Source organism: Anas platyrhynchos, chromosome 2 (assembly GCF_047663525.1).
Source record: "Anas platyrhynchos isolate ZD024472 breed Pekin duck chromosome 2, IASCAAS_PekinDuck_T2T, whole genome shotgun sequence".
NCBI classification, from domain to species: Eukaryota; Metazoa; Chordata; class Aves; order Anseriformes; family Anatidae; genus Anas; species Anas platyrhynchos.
Genome location: NC_092588.1, coordinates 62,967,801 through 62,984,056, shown reverse-complemented (window position 1 = coordinate 62,984,056; position 16,256 = coordinate 62,967,801). Strand labels below are relative to the sequence as shown.

The 16,256-nt window shown below is 41.4% G+C and overlaps 2 protein-coding genes across 3 annotated transcripts in view; both read right to left on the bottom strand.

Moving 5' to 3' along the window:
* Positions 1–3,932: 3,932 nt before the first annotated feature.
* Positions 3,933–10,284, bottom strand: BLOC1S4 (biogenesis of lysosomal organelles complex 1 subunit 4). The gene is made up of 5 exons (XM_027451866.3): positions 10,001–10,284; positions 9,729–9,800; positions 8,680–8,781; positions 7,801–7,935; positions 3,933–4,891 (listed from the first exon to the last, which is right to left on the bottom strand). Exons 1-5 carry the CDS (start codon positions 10,250–10,252, stop codon positions 4,796–4,798), a joined length of 657 nt encoding a protein of 218 aa, XP_027307667.3. The 5' UTR covers positions 10,253–10,284; the 3' UTR covers positions 3,933–4,795.
* Positions 10,285–11,283: 999 nt separating this feature from the next.
* The window catches only part of PARD6G (par-6 family cell polarity regulator gamma), a 47,400-nt gene continuing 42,427 nt past the window's right edge, over positions 11,284–16,256 (bottom strand). For both annotated transcript variants that reach the window (XM_072034851.1, XM_027451865.3), the window contains one exon: positions 11,284–14,171. In XM_072034851.1, coding sequence (XP_071890952.1) covers positions 13,312–14,171 — 860 coding nt within the window. In that variant the 3' untranslated portion in view covers positions 11,284–13,311. The remainder of the gene's footprint in view (positions 14,172–16,256) is intronic.

Sequence of the window (16,256 nt, the reverse complement as noted above, 5' to 3'; positions counted from 1 at the left end):
TCTTAGGATGTGTATTTACCACTCTCAGTGAAAAAAAAAAAAGTGTTTTCTTTTCAGAAATTCTTTTCAGAATTTCATTTATTTTGTTCCCATTGCCTCTTGTCCTACCAGTGGACACTGCTGAAGTGTCTCTGTTCTTCACTCCCCCGCATCTGGTATTTATATACAATGATAAGGTTCCCCCCTCATCCTTCTGTCCCCAGACTGAACAGTCCCAGCTCCCTCAGCCTCTCCTCATGACATGCTCCAAAATCTTTCTGGCCCTGCACTGGACTCATTCCAGTACATCCGCACCATTTTTGTACTGGGAAGCCCAGTAAAAACTCACCATGAGGCAAAGAAGGCGCTGAGTACCTTGTCCTGTCCCGTGTCGCCAGGTCTCTGCTGCATCCAGCAGTAGATCCACACTCTCCCTGGTCTTCCTCGTGCTGTTTGTGCACCCGTACAGTCCCTCCTTGCTGCCCTTGACATCCCTTGCCAGATTCACGTTCAGGCCAGTACTGGGTGCTGACCATCACCTCACTGTTTCGTGCAAAGAGCTCGCAGCTGCACTGCGCATCCACTGCGTGCTAACCACATCCCAGCTGATTTTCCTGAGGCAACACTTCCCTGGCATGCCTGCCTTGTGCTCCCCGTCCCTTGGCTGCAGAAATACAGCTAAATCCAGGAAAAGTCAGGCTAATAAATCCCGGAGGAAAACACGACACGAGATAGTTGTTTGATGACACAGTTTAGAGCATTTTTTTAATTGTTTTTCCTGCTGCTGCCTCCCCTCTTCCCCTCCCTGGAGAGCTCATGCTGCTGTGGGACTGGCAGCAGCAGGCCCTGAGGAAAAAAAAAAAAAAAATTAAGCTCCTAAACTGCAAACAAGTAGCAAAATCACATGTGTATTTCAGGTCCGCTCTGGATTTTCATTTGTACTTCCCCAGCTCAGGGACCTTGCCCTCGGCTGTTTATGCTTTCGGAGGCTTTGGCCCACAGCTTTACCTCTTGGCATTTGCCTTGGGTGCTCTACTTAGTACATTGTTTTCTGCTTTGTCCACTTCTACAGAATGGTCTCACCATTCCTATTTTTTTTTCCTTGTTTTCATATGATTCAGTCTGAACTAGCTTTTCTGCCAGTTTGCAGCTCTCTGCAAACCTTTCACATTCTGAGAAACCTTTCATGTACAGAGAAACATTTCAGGTGCACATCAGTTGTAGCGAGCTCTGATTTACTGTCACAGTATTGTGGGGATTTTGGCTACTACTTCTTTTTTTTTTTCTTATACTTTCTAATCCTTTCCCTTCCCCTCCCTTCCCCTTTTATTTTTTTTCTTCATTTATATATCCTGTTTTCCATATATCCTTTTTATATAGTATTCAAGCTCCTGGACAGATGTTTCACTGAAGAACTCCTTGATCCCCTCTGTGCTTCTACAAGCCTGTGGATCTCCACAGCTGAAGACTTCTCATTCCTGATGATTTAGCTGCAGTGGCTACAGAGATTACCGACCCAAGCCACGGAAACACCAGCTTCTTTGACCATAGCCAAACCCAGCAGGGATCTTGGTTTTTCAAGGCAGGGCACACAGGAAATTCTTGGTAGCAGTTCCAAGACTAGATTTTCTTTTTCTTCCACAAAAAAACAAGAAAGTATAAAAGTGTCATAATTTATTTATTTTTCTTGTAAGGTAACCTGGCAACATTTACAAATTCCAGATGTAAAGTGCTCTTCATAGACACAGATGCAAGTTATCTTGCTCTTCTAATTCTGGAAGGTGTTTTCACACAGGATCGCTCTCTGAATCTCAGGATCTGAGCATTTGGAAACAATTCCTGTGCATGACAGAATCCAAATTAAACTTCCTACTAATTTCTTACCATTGTAGGTAAAACTACTTAAGCTTGAAGGTTATTGTCAGCAGAAGCCATGCACTGCTATCAGTTTTGATAACATCAGTGTAATCCAATGCATCTTTAAATCTTAAAACTCAATTTATTAATTGTCTAGATAAATCATCAGATCTGTTTCTTCTCATGGCAGTAATTACCCTAGACTTTATAGCACCTGCAGTGGTGTTGCTCAAGTGTGGAACAAAATATGCATGCCCCAAGATAATGAATTACTAGTGTCAGTCTTTATCTGCCTTCTGCAGGCACAGTTTATCATGTAAGTAAATATTTAGTTAAGGCAGATTGCGTTGATTTTTGTCCAAGAGCTATGAGAAATGCGGAGCTCTGACATTCAACCCATCCTGTGTATCTTGTGGATGCAGCTTTTATTATATCTGAACACACCTCTTAAAGCACGCAGATATATTTTGACAAGTCACAGTACTACTTTCAAATAGAAACCCAAACCATACCTAACTATAAAGATATAAAAACTTTTAGCATTCTCTCTTCTGCGATAGGTTAACGTTTGGTGTGAGGGAAGAAAAGTAAGATTTGTGTGTAGACAATTCTGTTGCTGTTTAACATCAGCTTGTTTCATACACTTGACAACCAACTTTTGGCAACTCAGCTCATTAAATGTGTTGTTTTAAATCAGTGCTATATGAAGAACTCTTCATGTTAAAAATAGGTAACATATTGCTATTGTTATTGGCTTCAGATCTTGAAACCCAGGCAACAGGAGAAAGATAAATAGTGTACAGAAAATTATAAATATCAAGCTTAATTCATAATATAGCTAATACTGGTTTCACAGTAATACAAGGTAACAATGGCAGACAGAATAAAAGATTTGAAACTATAAGCTTTCTTTACTGAGTGTGAGCTCTTGGGTTTTACATTATTCCTGCTTGATAAGAGTTACCACAAGTGAAGAGACGGGCAAGGTAGTACGCATCAACCCACTCAATACCAGAGTGAACGCGTGGATCTTGTTAGTATTATAAAAATGCATCAGTTTATTAAACTTTCTAATACTATGGTCTCAGATCAGCTGTAACCTTGTTATTCTGTACCATATATATATAAAAAAGCCACAGCTTAGGTATCATCAGTACTTTTATAGAATCACATAATGGCTTGGGTTAGAAGGGACCTTAAAGCCCACCCAGTTCCAACCCCCTGCCATGGGCAGGGACACCTCCCACCAGACCAGGTTGCCCAAAGCCCCATCCAACCTGGGAGCATTGCATGTTATAGCATTTCTTTAGTGAATCTTCAATGCTCTGTCCATTATTGTCAGAATTAAAAATATTCTGGAGCATTTACAACATACAAACTATGAGTCATGGGAATTGCATTGTTTTTGTTTATGGCGTTCTTTGAAAATAAATTATGTTTTCCATGGAACTGTTTTAACGTAAAAGCCCACTTCAGTTTTTCCTCCTTGCATTTGTCAATGAATTCATTCAGCTCCATTCAGTAACGGGAAAAGTTATTTGAGCAGTTGATCCATTAGTTAGAAAGCGGTTCTAAAATTAAGAGGTTTTGTACCATCAGTATCAGTGTGCTTGAGAGTATTTGGTGTGCTTAAGAATATTTGACTGCAGCCTTAGGTTTTTACACTAAGTTATAGGCACACCATTTCTTTAGATTTCACTGAGAAGGACTAATAAGCCTTTATTATTCTGACATAAATGGACAGGTACCCTGCCTTTTGGAAAGGCAACTGCTGCTGCAATGGAATGTCTAGAGCGAAATGCTTAGGTATTGAAGAAAGTAAGGAGTGGTGAGAGAGAGTATTTGGGTGTTCCTCTTGATAGAAATGCGTCTGCTCTTTCCTGTGTGTTCCCATGTAAGTGTAAGTTCTAGACTCTGTGTTGAAGTTCAGGTGTTGCTTTTATATTAAAACTGTTTTTAAAGCCTAATGATTTTAAGAACATAACAAGTAATGATTAACAACTGCTAGGATGTTACAGCAGGCTGTAACAAAAAGGTTCTCAGAAATAACTGTGCAGTTCAGGACCCTCAGGTGTGATTCAAGAGTACACCAGGTGTTAGATAGCCATTAGTTTATTGACATTTTACTCCCACTCCAGTCAGCACAAGCAGCACCAGTCACTGCACAGAGGTTTGAAAGGGGGAAGTGTAAGGTCAGGGCAGGTGTCCTACAAAGGCTCAGCCCAGGGATAGCCCTGCCTCAGTTTACACACTTTTTCTTTCTGACAGCAGATCATATATACCATGCCCACCTGACTCCACATCGATCAACACAACGCTGCAGGAATTAGAAGGTGTGGCCACAGTGACCTGCTGGTCATCAGAGGGCCGGGATGTTGTGTTGTGAACTGGGACAGGATCCCACACGCCAAGCCATGTCCTTGACTCCTCACCAATCTTCCGAGTCCTCCCCTTGCCACCTGCACATCCTGCTGCGGTGCGCTTGTCTACACACAGTGCAGGGACCAAGTTCCAAAACTTACAATGATTTTATGCATAGAGCTTTTCTTTCACCTCAGTCAGTATATTAAAAAAAAAAAAAAAGACATCCTTGAGGTACGGCTATTTACATTTGCAGCAGCACAGATACTGAAGTGTTAAAAGATATATAATATAAAAGTATGTTTCCTATTATTTCCCTATAAAAAAAAAAAAACACAGAACAAACACAACCCTGCTGTAGAAGTTCATTTCCCAATATAATCTGAAAACGTATACTGTGTTTTAGGAAGACTTTTCAAAGAATATTCACAAACAAAGATTACCTGAAAACACTGCCTGAAGGAAGACAATGAGAATCAGAATGGCAATATGCCATTAATAACGCTCAGAAATGCAGCTGTTTTGAGGTTAGCATTTCTTTTGTTCACTTGGCTTTCTCTGTTCCGGCTGATTAATTCCAATCCCAGAACAAAAATTGTCAATAAGGTGCTTCATTAAGACACGGAAAATAGTCTTCAGTCTTGAAGAGGACTGGAGGTTCATAGGGGGTCTGTTGTCGTGAGGAAGACGATTTCTGCAAATCAGATAAAGTTTATTTTTCACCTCCTTAAAAATACAAGTTTCAGAACAAAACCCACAGAGCTAAAATGCAAGACAAAAGGAGTTTTAACAGCATATCCTCTTCCTCAGGTGACTTTAAACCACAGCTCAGATGGGTCTAGCATATTATTTATGTTACCAAAGAAAACTGGCTTTGGCTTTTGCCATTCTATCACCTGAACAGACTCAGTCTTGCAAAAAAGTAAATATGCCAACTTTGCAGGAGCCAAACATGTAAGGGTCAAGTCACTGTAATCTTTGTCTGCCCAAACCCACAAACCTTTACCTTTCCTCCTCCAGCCTTTTGAGTTCTCCTCAGCCACTCCCTCTGTTAACCCTAGCCTGTGTTCTCATAAAGACTTTTTTTAGCTTAATAAATATGAAAACAAACCTAGCAGATGTTTCTTTCAAGAAGGTTGCTGCTCCTGCTGAGCTTCTTCAGTAAGTATAAATGTTAGAATATATGTTCTATGACATGCTGTTAAAATAATAGAGTAGTAAATTTGGAATTTTCAGGAAAAGTGCATACGCTCCTAAATATTATGTGTACATTATTTTGCTATACCAAACGTCTCCTGTAGGTGGACAACAGCAGGGACCACTACCGACTATCACATCAGCCTTAGTGCATTTAAGTAATACTGCACTGCAACACAGAGCCATTGTATGATTTCAGTACGTGCCCTTAAACAGATGGATTGAGGCCAAGATCTCATTCATTAAGAATTCCTATGGACTCATGAAGAAAACAATCTTGAAAATCAAAGTTCCCTTTTAAAATAACATTTCCTATCCTGCACTGGTCTACAAGAAGACAGCTTGTAAGCAAGAAAAACTAGTGTCACAGGTGTTCTGCAGCTCACCACTCTAAGTTGCATTTGCATGTGTGCAGGGAGGGGCTGATTTAAATCCAATGAAGAAATACACAGGCAGGCACAGTACCCACAGTTGCCTAAGAACACGTTTACAAATGTTTGCAGCTGCTTAGCAGACATTTTTACCTTTTGAGAGTGTCTACATCCTTAGTGCTATTAGAAGCCTGAGAGTACTGTACTTTATATTGCCTGGCATTCACAAGGGAAGAACTTGGGGCAAAATCTGAGGGTGAGATTACAAACACACAGCTGAAGAAATACAAAATATACCCTTTCCGTAAAGAAATGGACATTCAAATGGGAAGAATGTGAGGGGACTTGATCGAATGAAAGTTTTTGCAGGAAACTGTGAACTAACAGCCACAATGAAAACCATGACATTGATTCCTTCTTTTCCAAAGGGCGTGTGTATTGTGTAAGCTAGCTAAACATCAAGCATGAGGAAAAATCTCTATACGCATTTTCATTCATGCAGAAGTGTGTTTACTGATGAAAATAAATATTTTCCTATGTGATACTCAGCTCACTGTGGAACAGTCACCTAGCTTTTATTTACTTTATCAATTAATACCAGTCAGTTCTGAGTGTTGATTATATTCCTATCCATTCCCAAACCACAAAACCATTGGATGTGACAGGTTCTGCTTGCTGACTCTTTCAAAGACTTTCCACCCTATTGATTGTGGAAAAAAATAAGCTGACGAAGCCTTCCCACGCAACAGCAAAAAAACACTATTAGAACTCTCAAACTTCTCAGCTGAAGATTTTAATTTTATGGAAAATACTGTTGAATATTTTTCAAGGCCAAAGTTTAAGGCTACTAGACTCCTAGCTACAACTGCCATTGTGTTTTTTTTTGTTTGATTGATTTTTTTTTTGTAATTGGCCTATAAATAGCAGCTTTGATTTTTTTTTTTTAAGGGAGTGGGGAGGGCTGTTTTTCTAAAAGAAAAAATAAGCAACATCACCCTGAACTTACACACAAAAAAAAACTACAGAGGAACTGGAAGTTAACTAACTTTAAGATTACACAGAAAATAGCAGGGGAAAAGTTTTCCTGAACCAAGTCTTACCAACACAATACATACTCTATTTAGAGCTATTTTTCTCTGCTACCACACAGTTACAGTATGTAACACAAACACCTCAACAGTCACAAATACCTTCCTCGCCCCCTCCGCAAACCTGCTTTATTTCAGCATTCTCCCCAGCATTATGAGATGGAGACCTGAGCTAGTGCAGCAATACTGGGTGCTGACAAAACGCAAGGTGGAGCACTTGTGTGTGGTGTATTGGCAGGTGATGCAAAGAAGCATCAGGTGTTCATATGAGGGCCAGAAGATTTTCTTTTTTAATTCAAAATTTATTTTAAAAACTGACACTATGCACTAGTTCTAAGACTAGATAAGGAATCTCCTTGAAACATACTAGAGAGAGTACTTCACATTATCTGAAGTGGAAAAAGTCCACACACAGTCATGAGGAAAGGTAGAAAAGAATCACACCCCTTTTACCAAGTTTTAAGAAGGTGCTAACACAATTACTAAACTGCACAGATTGTGTATAAATAGAACCTTTATTTTAAAAATATTGTGTAGCACAGCTTTTACTTCCTTTTTTAGATAATATTTTGTCAGTGATTATATGAATGCAGTATGCTCCTTTAACAGGCTGTACAGGCTCTTTCTACCTGCTTTCATGTTATCAGAGGTGCTTTAATAAAGGCTTGGTCATTCTTTACTTTTTTTGTGCCCTTCATGTTCTCTTCTACACATATTCAAACTACCTTTGGAATGCAACTCAAATCCTTCTAAGAATTCGTGATTTTTTGAGTGTTTGTTTTGCTTTGTTTTTTTAATTAAGTCTGAGAACTTCACGATAGTGTTAATAAAGTATGTAAGGTTTACATTTAAATACAGTTATAGGTGTAAGAAATTTACAATTATTTTAATAATCCTGTCTGGTAAACAGAATTAAGCTGGACACATGCTAACAAAAGCTTACTTACGTTAAGGAAGGATGGCATGCTGATTGTGTGCAAGATTTTCTTGAATGTGCTTGGGAAAGCTCCGAGGTCTGTTTCTGCCTTTGTGACCCGTTCTTCCATTCCAGCCACACAGTTTCCAATCATCTTCACAAAAGCCTATCGGAAAATAAATGGATAAATAAGCACAGCTTTTTCACTAATAGATAGAAACAGGACTTTGTATTACACGACAGCGGTAACAGTACTGCTACTACAATGAGAAGTAAAAACAAAACAAAAAACTCCATACTTTATTTCCTTCTACCTACAAGCCCAATCTATTGCTAAAAGTTATTTATGAGATACTTAGTAGCCCACAAAAACAGGTTAAATCTCATAAAACAATTATTGTTCCTCTTCCCGTTTGTTTTTCAAATAACTAATTTGGACTTATTAGGATTTAGATTTTTATCTGCCTTTCTAACCAAAAGCAGGATCAAGAATCTGGATCACTTAGAATTTTGAAGTTTTATCAGAAATCAATAGCTCCCTCCTTCTTTTAGTCTAAAAATAGCTTTGAAGACAGTAACGCTATCAAAATAATGCTATCAATAACAAAAAGAAGGAAAAGTGGTACTACTGCTTTCTGAAAAGAGGACGGTTGCCTTGCTTCGAGCAGCAAATCTAGGAACAAAAAGGCATTTTGTTTTTAGAACATCAACAGTCTCTGGAAATAAAACTCAAACTCATAACTGTTTTGTCTTCATCACTCTGAGGAAAGAGAGCTGGATTGGACACTGAAGAACAAGAAGGAATCTGAGCCCGCCCCACGTTCATGCACATGCACGTGATTATAGCGTATCATCGATTCTTTCCCCCTGCTGAGAAACGGAATGCATGTAGAAGATGGCAAGCACATACCTCTAGGTTGTCAATCTTCTTGTATACCTGTCTCATTTCTGTAGCTTTTGTGTAAATTTCGGGTATGCTTTCATTGATGACTTGGGAGGAATCGCTTCTAATCTAAACAAGATTCCAACAGATAATAGAAAGAGATTAATAAAACAAAATATTATGTACCAGGTTTCACTTCTGAAGCTAGAATTGTGTTCCAATTACACTTATCAAAACTAACAGATTAAAAGCACTAAATCAAAACTAATAATCTAGCTTCTTTGTACAGTTTAGCAAGTACCTTTGAACAAAATTTATTTTGCAGAGGCAAATAATTTTATAGCTATATCAAAAACAGGCTGCTATAACCTTATTAGAATTAAGACACAAGACATCCTGGAGAATCAAATGCATTGAACTGAAGTTCTAACTTCAGTTTTACTCCTTGTGCATTTCCTCATCTTCACCAAAAAAAAAAAAAGCAAGATTTTGTGGCCTTTTATTGATATAATAAAAAACATAATTACATTGCCCTTAGATTACAGCTGCAGGACCATGTGTACTGTGCTTTCAAAGGCGGCCTGTATACCAGTGCCATTGTACATGGGCATTTCGCGGAGTTCCCCCTTCTCCTCTCATGGGGACGCAAAAACAAAGCTGTCTTTCTGACAAAATGGTAAGAGCGGGCCTGCCCTAAACTCGTGTGTAGTTTTGGGAGTCTGGCAATTCCAACCAGACGCTTTAATCATTAAAACCACGTAAAATGTCTGTATGTATATTAAAGGGGAATGAATATCACATTGTCCTTTTAAGTGTCTGTCGCTGTGCTATTCAAAAATGAGATTCCATGTATGTACACTTACAAACGTATACAAAAGCAGTTATATAGCTAAATGTGAACATTGTTTTGCTCGTGCATGGAGGATCAGTAATGTTCATCCATGAATTATTGATCAGAACAAGTTCTCTCTCCAGTGACTTACCGTACGGGAGCCCACAGGCCAACACCAAAGGCCGCTTCCCTTCTGCCCCATACTTCAAAATACAACCCCATACTGAAACCCAGCGCCACGCACCATGTCCAGCATCCCCACGAACTCATCCACCCTGGTCAGCAGCTCGTCCAGGCTCCTCTCCAGGCTCTCCACCTGCCAAAACACGGTTGAGCTTAGGAGATGGGGAGGTGGAGGGATACGGGGGGGGGGGGACGAGGCTACGTCCCGCCTGGCCCAGAAAGGAACAAACTACAAAAACAAAGAGACGCTGGGACGATGCAACGGCTCCCCGAAATAAATAAATAAGCGAATAAACAAACGAAATGAAGGCGCTGCGGGTCGCCGCTCCCCACCTGCTCGCTGAAGGCGCTGCGGTCGACGAGCAGGTAGGCGGTGTAAGCGGCGGCGGTGGCGCTGAGCGACGCCTCCAGGGCGTCCCCCTCCTCGTCCTCCTGCTCGCCGAGCCCGGAGGCGTTGCTGTGGCTCTGGGAGACGTGCCCGCTGTCCCAGTTACCCCCGCTGGGGCCCGGCCCGGCCCCGTCGCCGTCCCCCCCCGGTGCCGCCGCCATGCCGCCGCTGCCCGTCCCGTCAGGCGGCGCCGCCATTACGCGAGGGAGGAGGCGCCGCCATCACGTGAGGGGGCCGTGCCCGCGCCTGGCGCCGCCCGCCCGCCCTCACCACAGCGGAGGGTGGAGGGTGCCTGAGGTGGGAGCTGTCTCTGTCCCCTCAGCCACCCGCCTGCTTTATCACAGAAATTCCGATGGGTTTGGGGCAGGAAGGGACCTTAAAGACCATCTAAGTCCACCCCCCTGCCCTGGGCAGGGACACTTCCCGCTACGCCCAAAGGTTCCCTGGTTTCTGCCTGAGCTTCTCCCACCTGGTAGAGCAGAACCAGGTGACAGACCAAAAAAGGGGTCCTAAAGAGAGTTAATCCTAAAGAGAGAACTAATATGTGTGTGTATATATATACATGGGACCTTTCAGAATGGTACATACAAAAATAAAAGCTTTTTTTTTGTTTTGTTTTGTTCTTGTTTTTTACCTGATGCAAACAAGGGCAGTACATTTGCAAGCCTTAAGAGTTACGTTACAAAGTGTTAGCTCCAAAGTTGGTTTTGTCAATGCTCTGCCCTTCTCAACTTGTGATTGAAAGCCAGGGTGAAATGCTTTTATTCGTCCCCCTTGAAGCTCTGGGGTGTGAAATGCAACTCGTGTTTCTCCCTTCCGAGGATGAAGGGCCTTGTCTGCTTCACCTGGACTGCCACAGAGCCTTCCTCCAAGCAAGCAAGGCTCTGCAGCGTATCAGCACGACAGGGGTATCTTCAGCTTATTCTGAAGCTCTGGAAGTACCTGAGGTACTCAAGGAAGACAGGAGACCTGAAGAAGTCATGCTATGAAGAGTATTGCAAGTTACTTGGTTCCCATACAAATCCATGTAGCTGGACCCTTTAATAAAGGCAGCACAGGGAGGAAATTTTCACTCTTCTGGCTGTTACCTGTGCTAAGTCTTTAATAGTACAGAAAAAGGTATCAACAAAATGAGTTGCCAAAAAAACATGTCTTGTTTCAACAAGGAGGTAAAACACTTCTGCAGAAAGATGTGCTTCAGGAGAGGGGAAAGGATATAGCATAGATGTAAGATTAGTGCACGTTTTATTGCAGACAGGAGGTCACAATTTCATCAGTTAAATAAGGCAAAATGAGTAACTTCAGCCAGACAAATCCACTTATTTAAAGAAGTTGTCTTATTTAAGATATAACACAATCCTCTGATAAGATGGTCTGATTGACTGAAGCGTATCCAGCTCTCTTTTTTTTTTTTTTTTTACTGCACTGATATAGTCAGATTTTTTTAAAAAAAATGAAAACCTTTGGTAAAGTACAAACATTTTTAAGACAAACAGGATCAATGTGCTGTTCTTATTGTGCTGGGAAAAATAAGGATAGCTCAATATCTGCTGTGACACCTAGAAGAGGCTTAATTAGAATAAGTGAAAGGATTTTAAAATAAACTTTCAAAGCAAATCTAAAAGAAACACACTAAGTTCAGCGTCCAAAACATTTAACAACGAGCAGAAGACTGGCTGTTCCACAGGTATTCTTAATCAGCAGTAATGAATTAGTCCAAACATCCTTTGTCCAGCCTTTACAAATTCCAAAATGGAATGTAACTTTTTTCAAACCAAGACTTCTGAATTTTCATAACCATACAATATTTAAGAAATGTCTAGTTCACCATATAAAAAAGCTTTAATGTACTACAAAGTTAAAAACAAACAGAAAGTGACACAAGCTAAAAGTAGAAAAATACATTGTAAAACATATTTTGTTCCTTACACTGATCAAGGTATAACAAAATATTTTAGATTTGACCACTTTAATAAATCCATGGCATTTTCAGAAGTGAACGGTTATTGACTCAGCAGTCGCTGGTTACCCCTTAACCAGCATCCAGTAGAGATGTCCAGCCATCGCAAACACCCAGTACACTCTAAGTTTCTAGAAATCATGTGTAGACATTAAGCTTTATGATTACTAGAAGAGTCCAAAAATAAGAGAACTACTCTAAGGTTAGATTTGAAAGAGAGTCGACATCCCTAGCTTGTACAGCAATTGGCCAATCTTTTGTAAGGAAAGACCTTGTGGGATTTTGGTTGCCCCATACACGTAGCAAGAACCTGTTTTGGTGGTGAAGGGGACAGTCCTAGCATACTCTTCCACTTTTGCCTTCTCGCATGAATCCCTAAAATTCACATGAACCATAAAATTGAAAAAAAAAAACAAAAAAACAAAAAACCAGAATGAAAAAAAAATGAAAAAGAGGTATTATCTAATAAATATCGAAAAAAAGAAAAGGAATAGATTTTACACATAATGGTGCTGAACCTGGTTTGAAGCCCTCGGTGTCGTGGTTTTCTGTTCCAGGACAGTCCAAAATCGTGTTGCAGGCAGGCCTGCCTCTGACCAGCAGGTGGTGCTGATCTCAAAGCAATAACGTCAACGTCCTCCAACCTCCGCACCCCAGGCTTTTTTAAAAATATATATATAAAATCTACTTTCATTTGGAAAATGGATTTGCAGCATCTCCCTACCACTGTTACCACCAGAGCAGGAAACCGCCCCTTTTATAGAGCGTGTCTGGATTAGACATAACATTGCAAATATGGAATAAACAAATGAGTGGAAGATCTGTCTGTGATGCTAGAAGAACGGATAGCTATTAAGAAGCGCTCTTTTTGAACTCCTGTTAGAGGAAAAACAGATTCCACTTCAAATAGACATGTCTGTTATTACTATTAAAACCTAATTCATATACATGCATGTATAAATACATCCACCCATGCATTCAAACCCAAGTACGTAGCACTGCCAGTGGTGGCCTATAAAACTGCTCAGATTTCTACAAACTAAAACTAATTCGCCTTCTCACTTCAGGGCTGGGATATCAACCAGGTTTTACACCCTGGTATTCTCCTGACAAATTCTGCAGTGCGTGACAGTCTTATGTCTAACTCCAGATGCCACGTTTCCTAGACAGCAACAATTTTCTGCACCTCTGAGGTCTACGAGAATATCAGCTCTCTGTAATTGTGCATAACGTGTTGCAAGACTTAATTGTCCTCATTGGCACTTAAGACTGAAAAGAGAGTTGCAGGAATTGCTACTAAAGTGTAATGACTGTCCCGTCCTCCTCGATGCCTCCTCTGGGGATAACCAGACTGTGCCGGGGATCAGTTTTTAAGGAACTGAGTAATTTGTGGATGTTGCCGTTGCTTTCTCGGCCAGAGTTGTTGTTGAGCACCAGGTCCCTTTGAAGTCTGTGGCTAAGGCTGCTGCCATTGATTCGAGAGAGGCTACTGGAAGTAAGGCTGTGCAGTTTCGGAATGTGCTGTGGCTCCAGACCGCCCTCAATGACAATGTCAGCCTCTTCGTCACTCTCCATTTCATCGGGGTGGAAGTTCTGCAGCACGTGGGATGTAGGCAAGCTGTGGTGACTAGCAGTGCTGTCTGTAGACTGGCCAGAGCTACCAGACATCCTACTGCTTCGGATAATATTGTTCCTCTGGTTTGCTGGCTTGACCGTGATAATAAGGTTATGGCTGTTGGCAATCATCATGTCTGTGACTTGGTCCAGAGTCTTTCCTGCTACTTCAATGCCGTTAACTTCCAGGACTTCATCGTTGACAGCCAGCAAGCCCGTGCTCTCCGCTAGCCCCCCGGGAACCATACGAGAGATGAAGATGCCGGGCACTTTTTCCAGTCCGTGAGGAGTAACCCTCACGCTGGTGCCATCGCGAATGTAAAACCCGAGGGGTTTCTCACACCCGTGTCGGTACAGCCTCACTCTCCTGTGTGTTTCGGGGAGAATGTCCACGTCGATTATGGAAGACACCGGTCTAAAATCATGAGGCATGCTAATGTTAATGTGAGGGCGCCGGCGGAGATTGTCGTTGCGGAGAGTCACCAGAGCCTTCTTCTTCCTCGATAGCGTGTTGGTCCCAAAATTACTGTAGTCCACTTCATCTGAAAGAGAAGCAGCAACACCACGTCAATCAACCACAGAATAACTCAGTCTACGGGGTGTTCTCTTAAGTCTGGTTCAGTGAAGCCACATTCCTAATAATACAGAAGAAGTCGTGAATTCTTCTGCTTACCCTGACCTTTGTTTCGTTCTATGTCCATCAGCACACCATTCAGAATGAATTAGCTGCTTTCAATGAATTATCCGTATTTTTTCCACATTTTGATCCCATGCTCCCGTACAGAACGCAATTACTTGCAGCTGCAGGCCTGATACACCGTCTTACATGGCACCAGATTTTCAGAGTTAGATTGTAATTTTATACATGTCAAACGTGCAAAAAAAAAAAAAAAGCATTATACACATTCCTAACCTAAAAGTCTGAATCGGAGAATATTTCAATATCCAACATGGGCTTAACTGATAGCAGACCTTAGGTGCAAACAAGAAGGCAGGGTACGGGATGTGTGTTTTTCGCCTAGCTGTTTTCACCAAGGGATTTAGGTTAATACGTGTCTCTCAGTACTGCACTCTTCTCCTTGGAGTATTTTAATTTATTTCACATGAACTTCCCAGAAATAAAAAGTGCTAAAGTGCCAAGATCCCAAGTTTTGTGGAAGTAGCGTGGTAGAAATAAAAGCAGGGAGAAGGAGAGTGCTCGGTTGCCTCGCCCATACGCTAAGGATTGAAAGGAGAAGAAGCTCAAGTTGCGCTTTGCATGAAAAACACTTAAAGCAGTTATGAAGGAGCTGGTGTACAAAATGTGTCACTGCAGCTCACATTAAAAATACTGTGCATATTTTAAAGATGAAGCATGCACTAGCTGGAAAAACATTTCACCAGGAGTTTAAACATGCTAACACTTTTCAGCTACAGACGAAGGCTTTCAGTTCATTCTGCCGCCGAAGGCAGCAGTGAGATGCAGAAGCACAATCAGTTTACAACAGTGCCACGAGGAAATTTCTCTCCTAGAAGTTAACCCTGCATAGCAATGTTTGGGAAAGTCAATCTCTATCCAATAAAGGTTGGAAAAAAATGTGTTAGCAAAAAACAAGCCTATAATTATTCTTATTTCTTGCAAGGTCTCATCTTCAGAGACACACCTACCTCTCCCCTCTGCTCGAAAGGTTGTTCAGAGCCCTGCCAAGTGCTGTGCTCTGTCTCCTTGCAGCTAACCCTCATCAGCACAGCACCAATAATTATTTCTGACAATTTTTCTTTCCATTTTTTCTGACAAAGTATGGGTCTGCCTGAGATTTCTTCCATCACCGCTGCCTCCACCTTTGCACCCTACGTTCTCACAGCTCACTGACAGGTTTCTGTGACAAGGCTACAAAAACAGCTTAGGGGTTCACGTTTAGAACTGCAATTCTTCTTCACCCAAAATATATAAGCACTGTTGAAGTGCTCTGTGCCTTGAAAACCGAGGCAGCCTTCACCCTAAGACTTTTAAGATGGTAAAATTAAAATTACACGTGAATTTTTTGTTGCCAGCAATGTTTTCTTCCCCTTAAACCAACAAGAACGATCCGGAGTGTTGATTCTCACAACATGCAACTTTGTCGTGACAAAGAATGAATGTCCCAGGTGAGCCAGAGAAGCACGACGGGCCTCCTGACACACACAGGTGGGTCATCTCCGAAGCAGCTTCCCTGGGCTGAACAATCACCAGGGCAATGGCACACAAAAGAGGTCCTTGTTTTGCTTCCGTGACCTCCTCACCTGCTCTCAGCCCACTAATCTGCCTCCCCAGATGACTGCCAGCATTCCTAACCCCTGAGCAGCGTCAGGACAGCCACCTCCTTTAATAAGAAAGAGCCCAGCTCACCACAAAAATGTTATCTTTTGCCTCCAAACATGAACCAGGCTGAAGCAGAGATTGCAAGTCATGTGGGCTAATTCAGTGTTGGACCACTGACCAGTTTGTGTTTTTAAAACATCGTCACTCAGTATTTTCCAGTTCAGATCCCAAACAGGATTACGTACAAAAAGATGACGTCCCAGTTTTAACAGGCGGAACTATTAAAACCTACTATCAGTTGGAGAAATGGAGAAAAACACCAATTAACTGTTTTCTAAAAGTGTTA

Coding starts and splice junctions, on each gene's coding strand:
- BLOC1S4 (XM_027451866.3), bottom strand. CDS start 10,252: ATGGCGGCGCCGCCTGACGGGACGGGCAGCGGCGGCATGGCGGCGGCA. Junction 8,782..9,728: donor TCGTGGGGATGCTGGACATG/GTGCGTGGCGCT, acceptor AATCTTGTTTAG/ATTAGAAGCGATTCCTCCCA. Junction 4,892..7,800: donor GCATGCCATCCTTCCTTAAC/GTAAGTAAGCTT, acceptor TCTGATTTGCAG/AAATCGTCTTCCTCACGACA.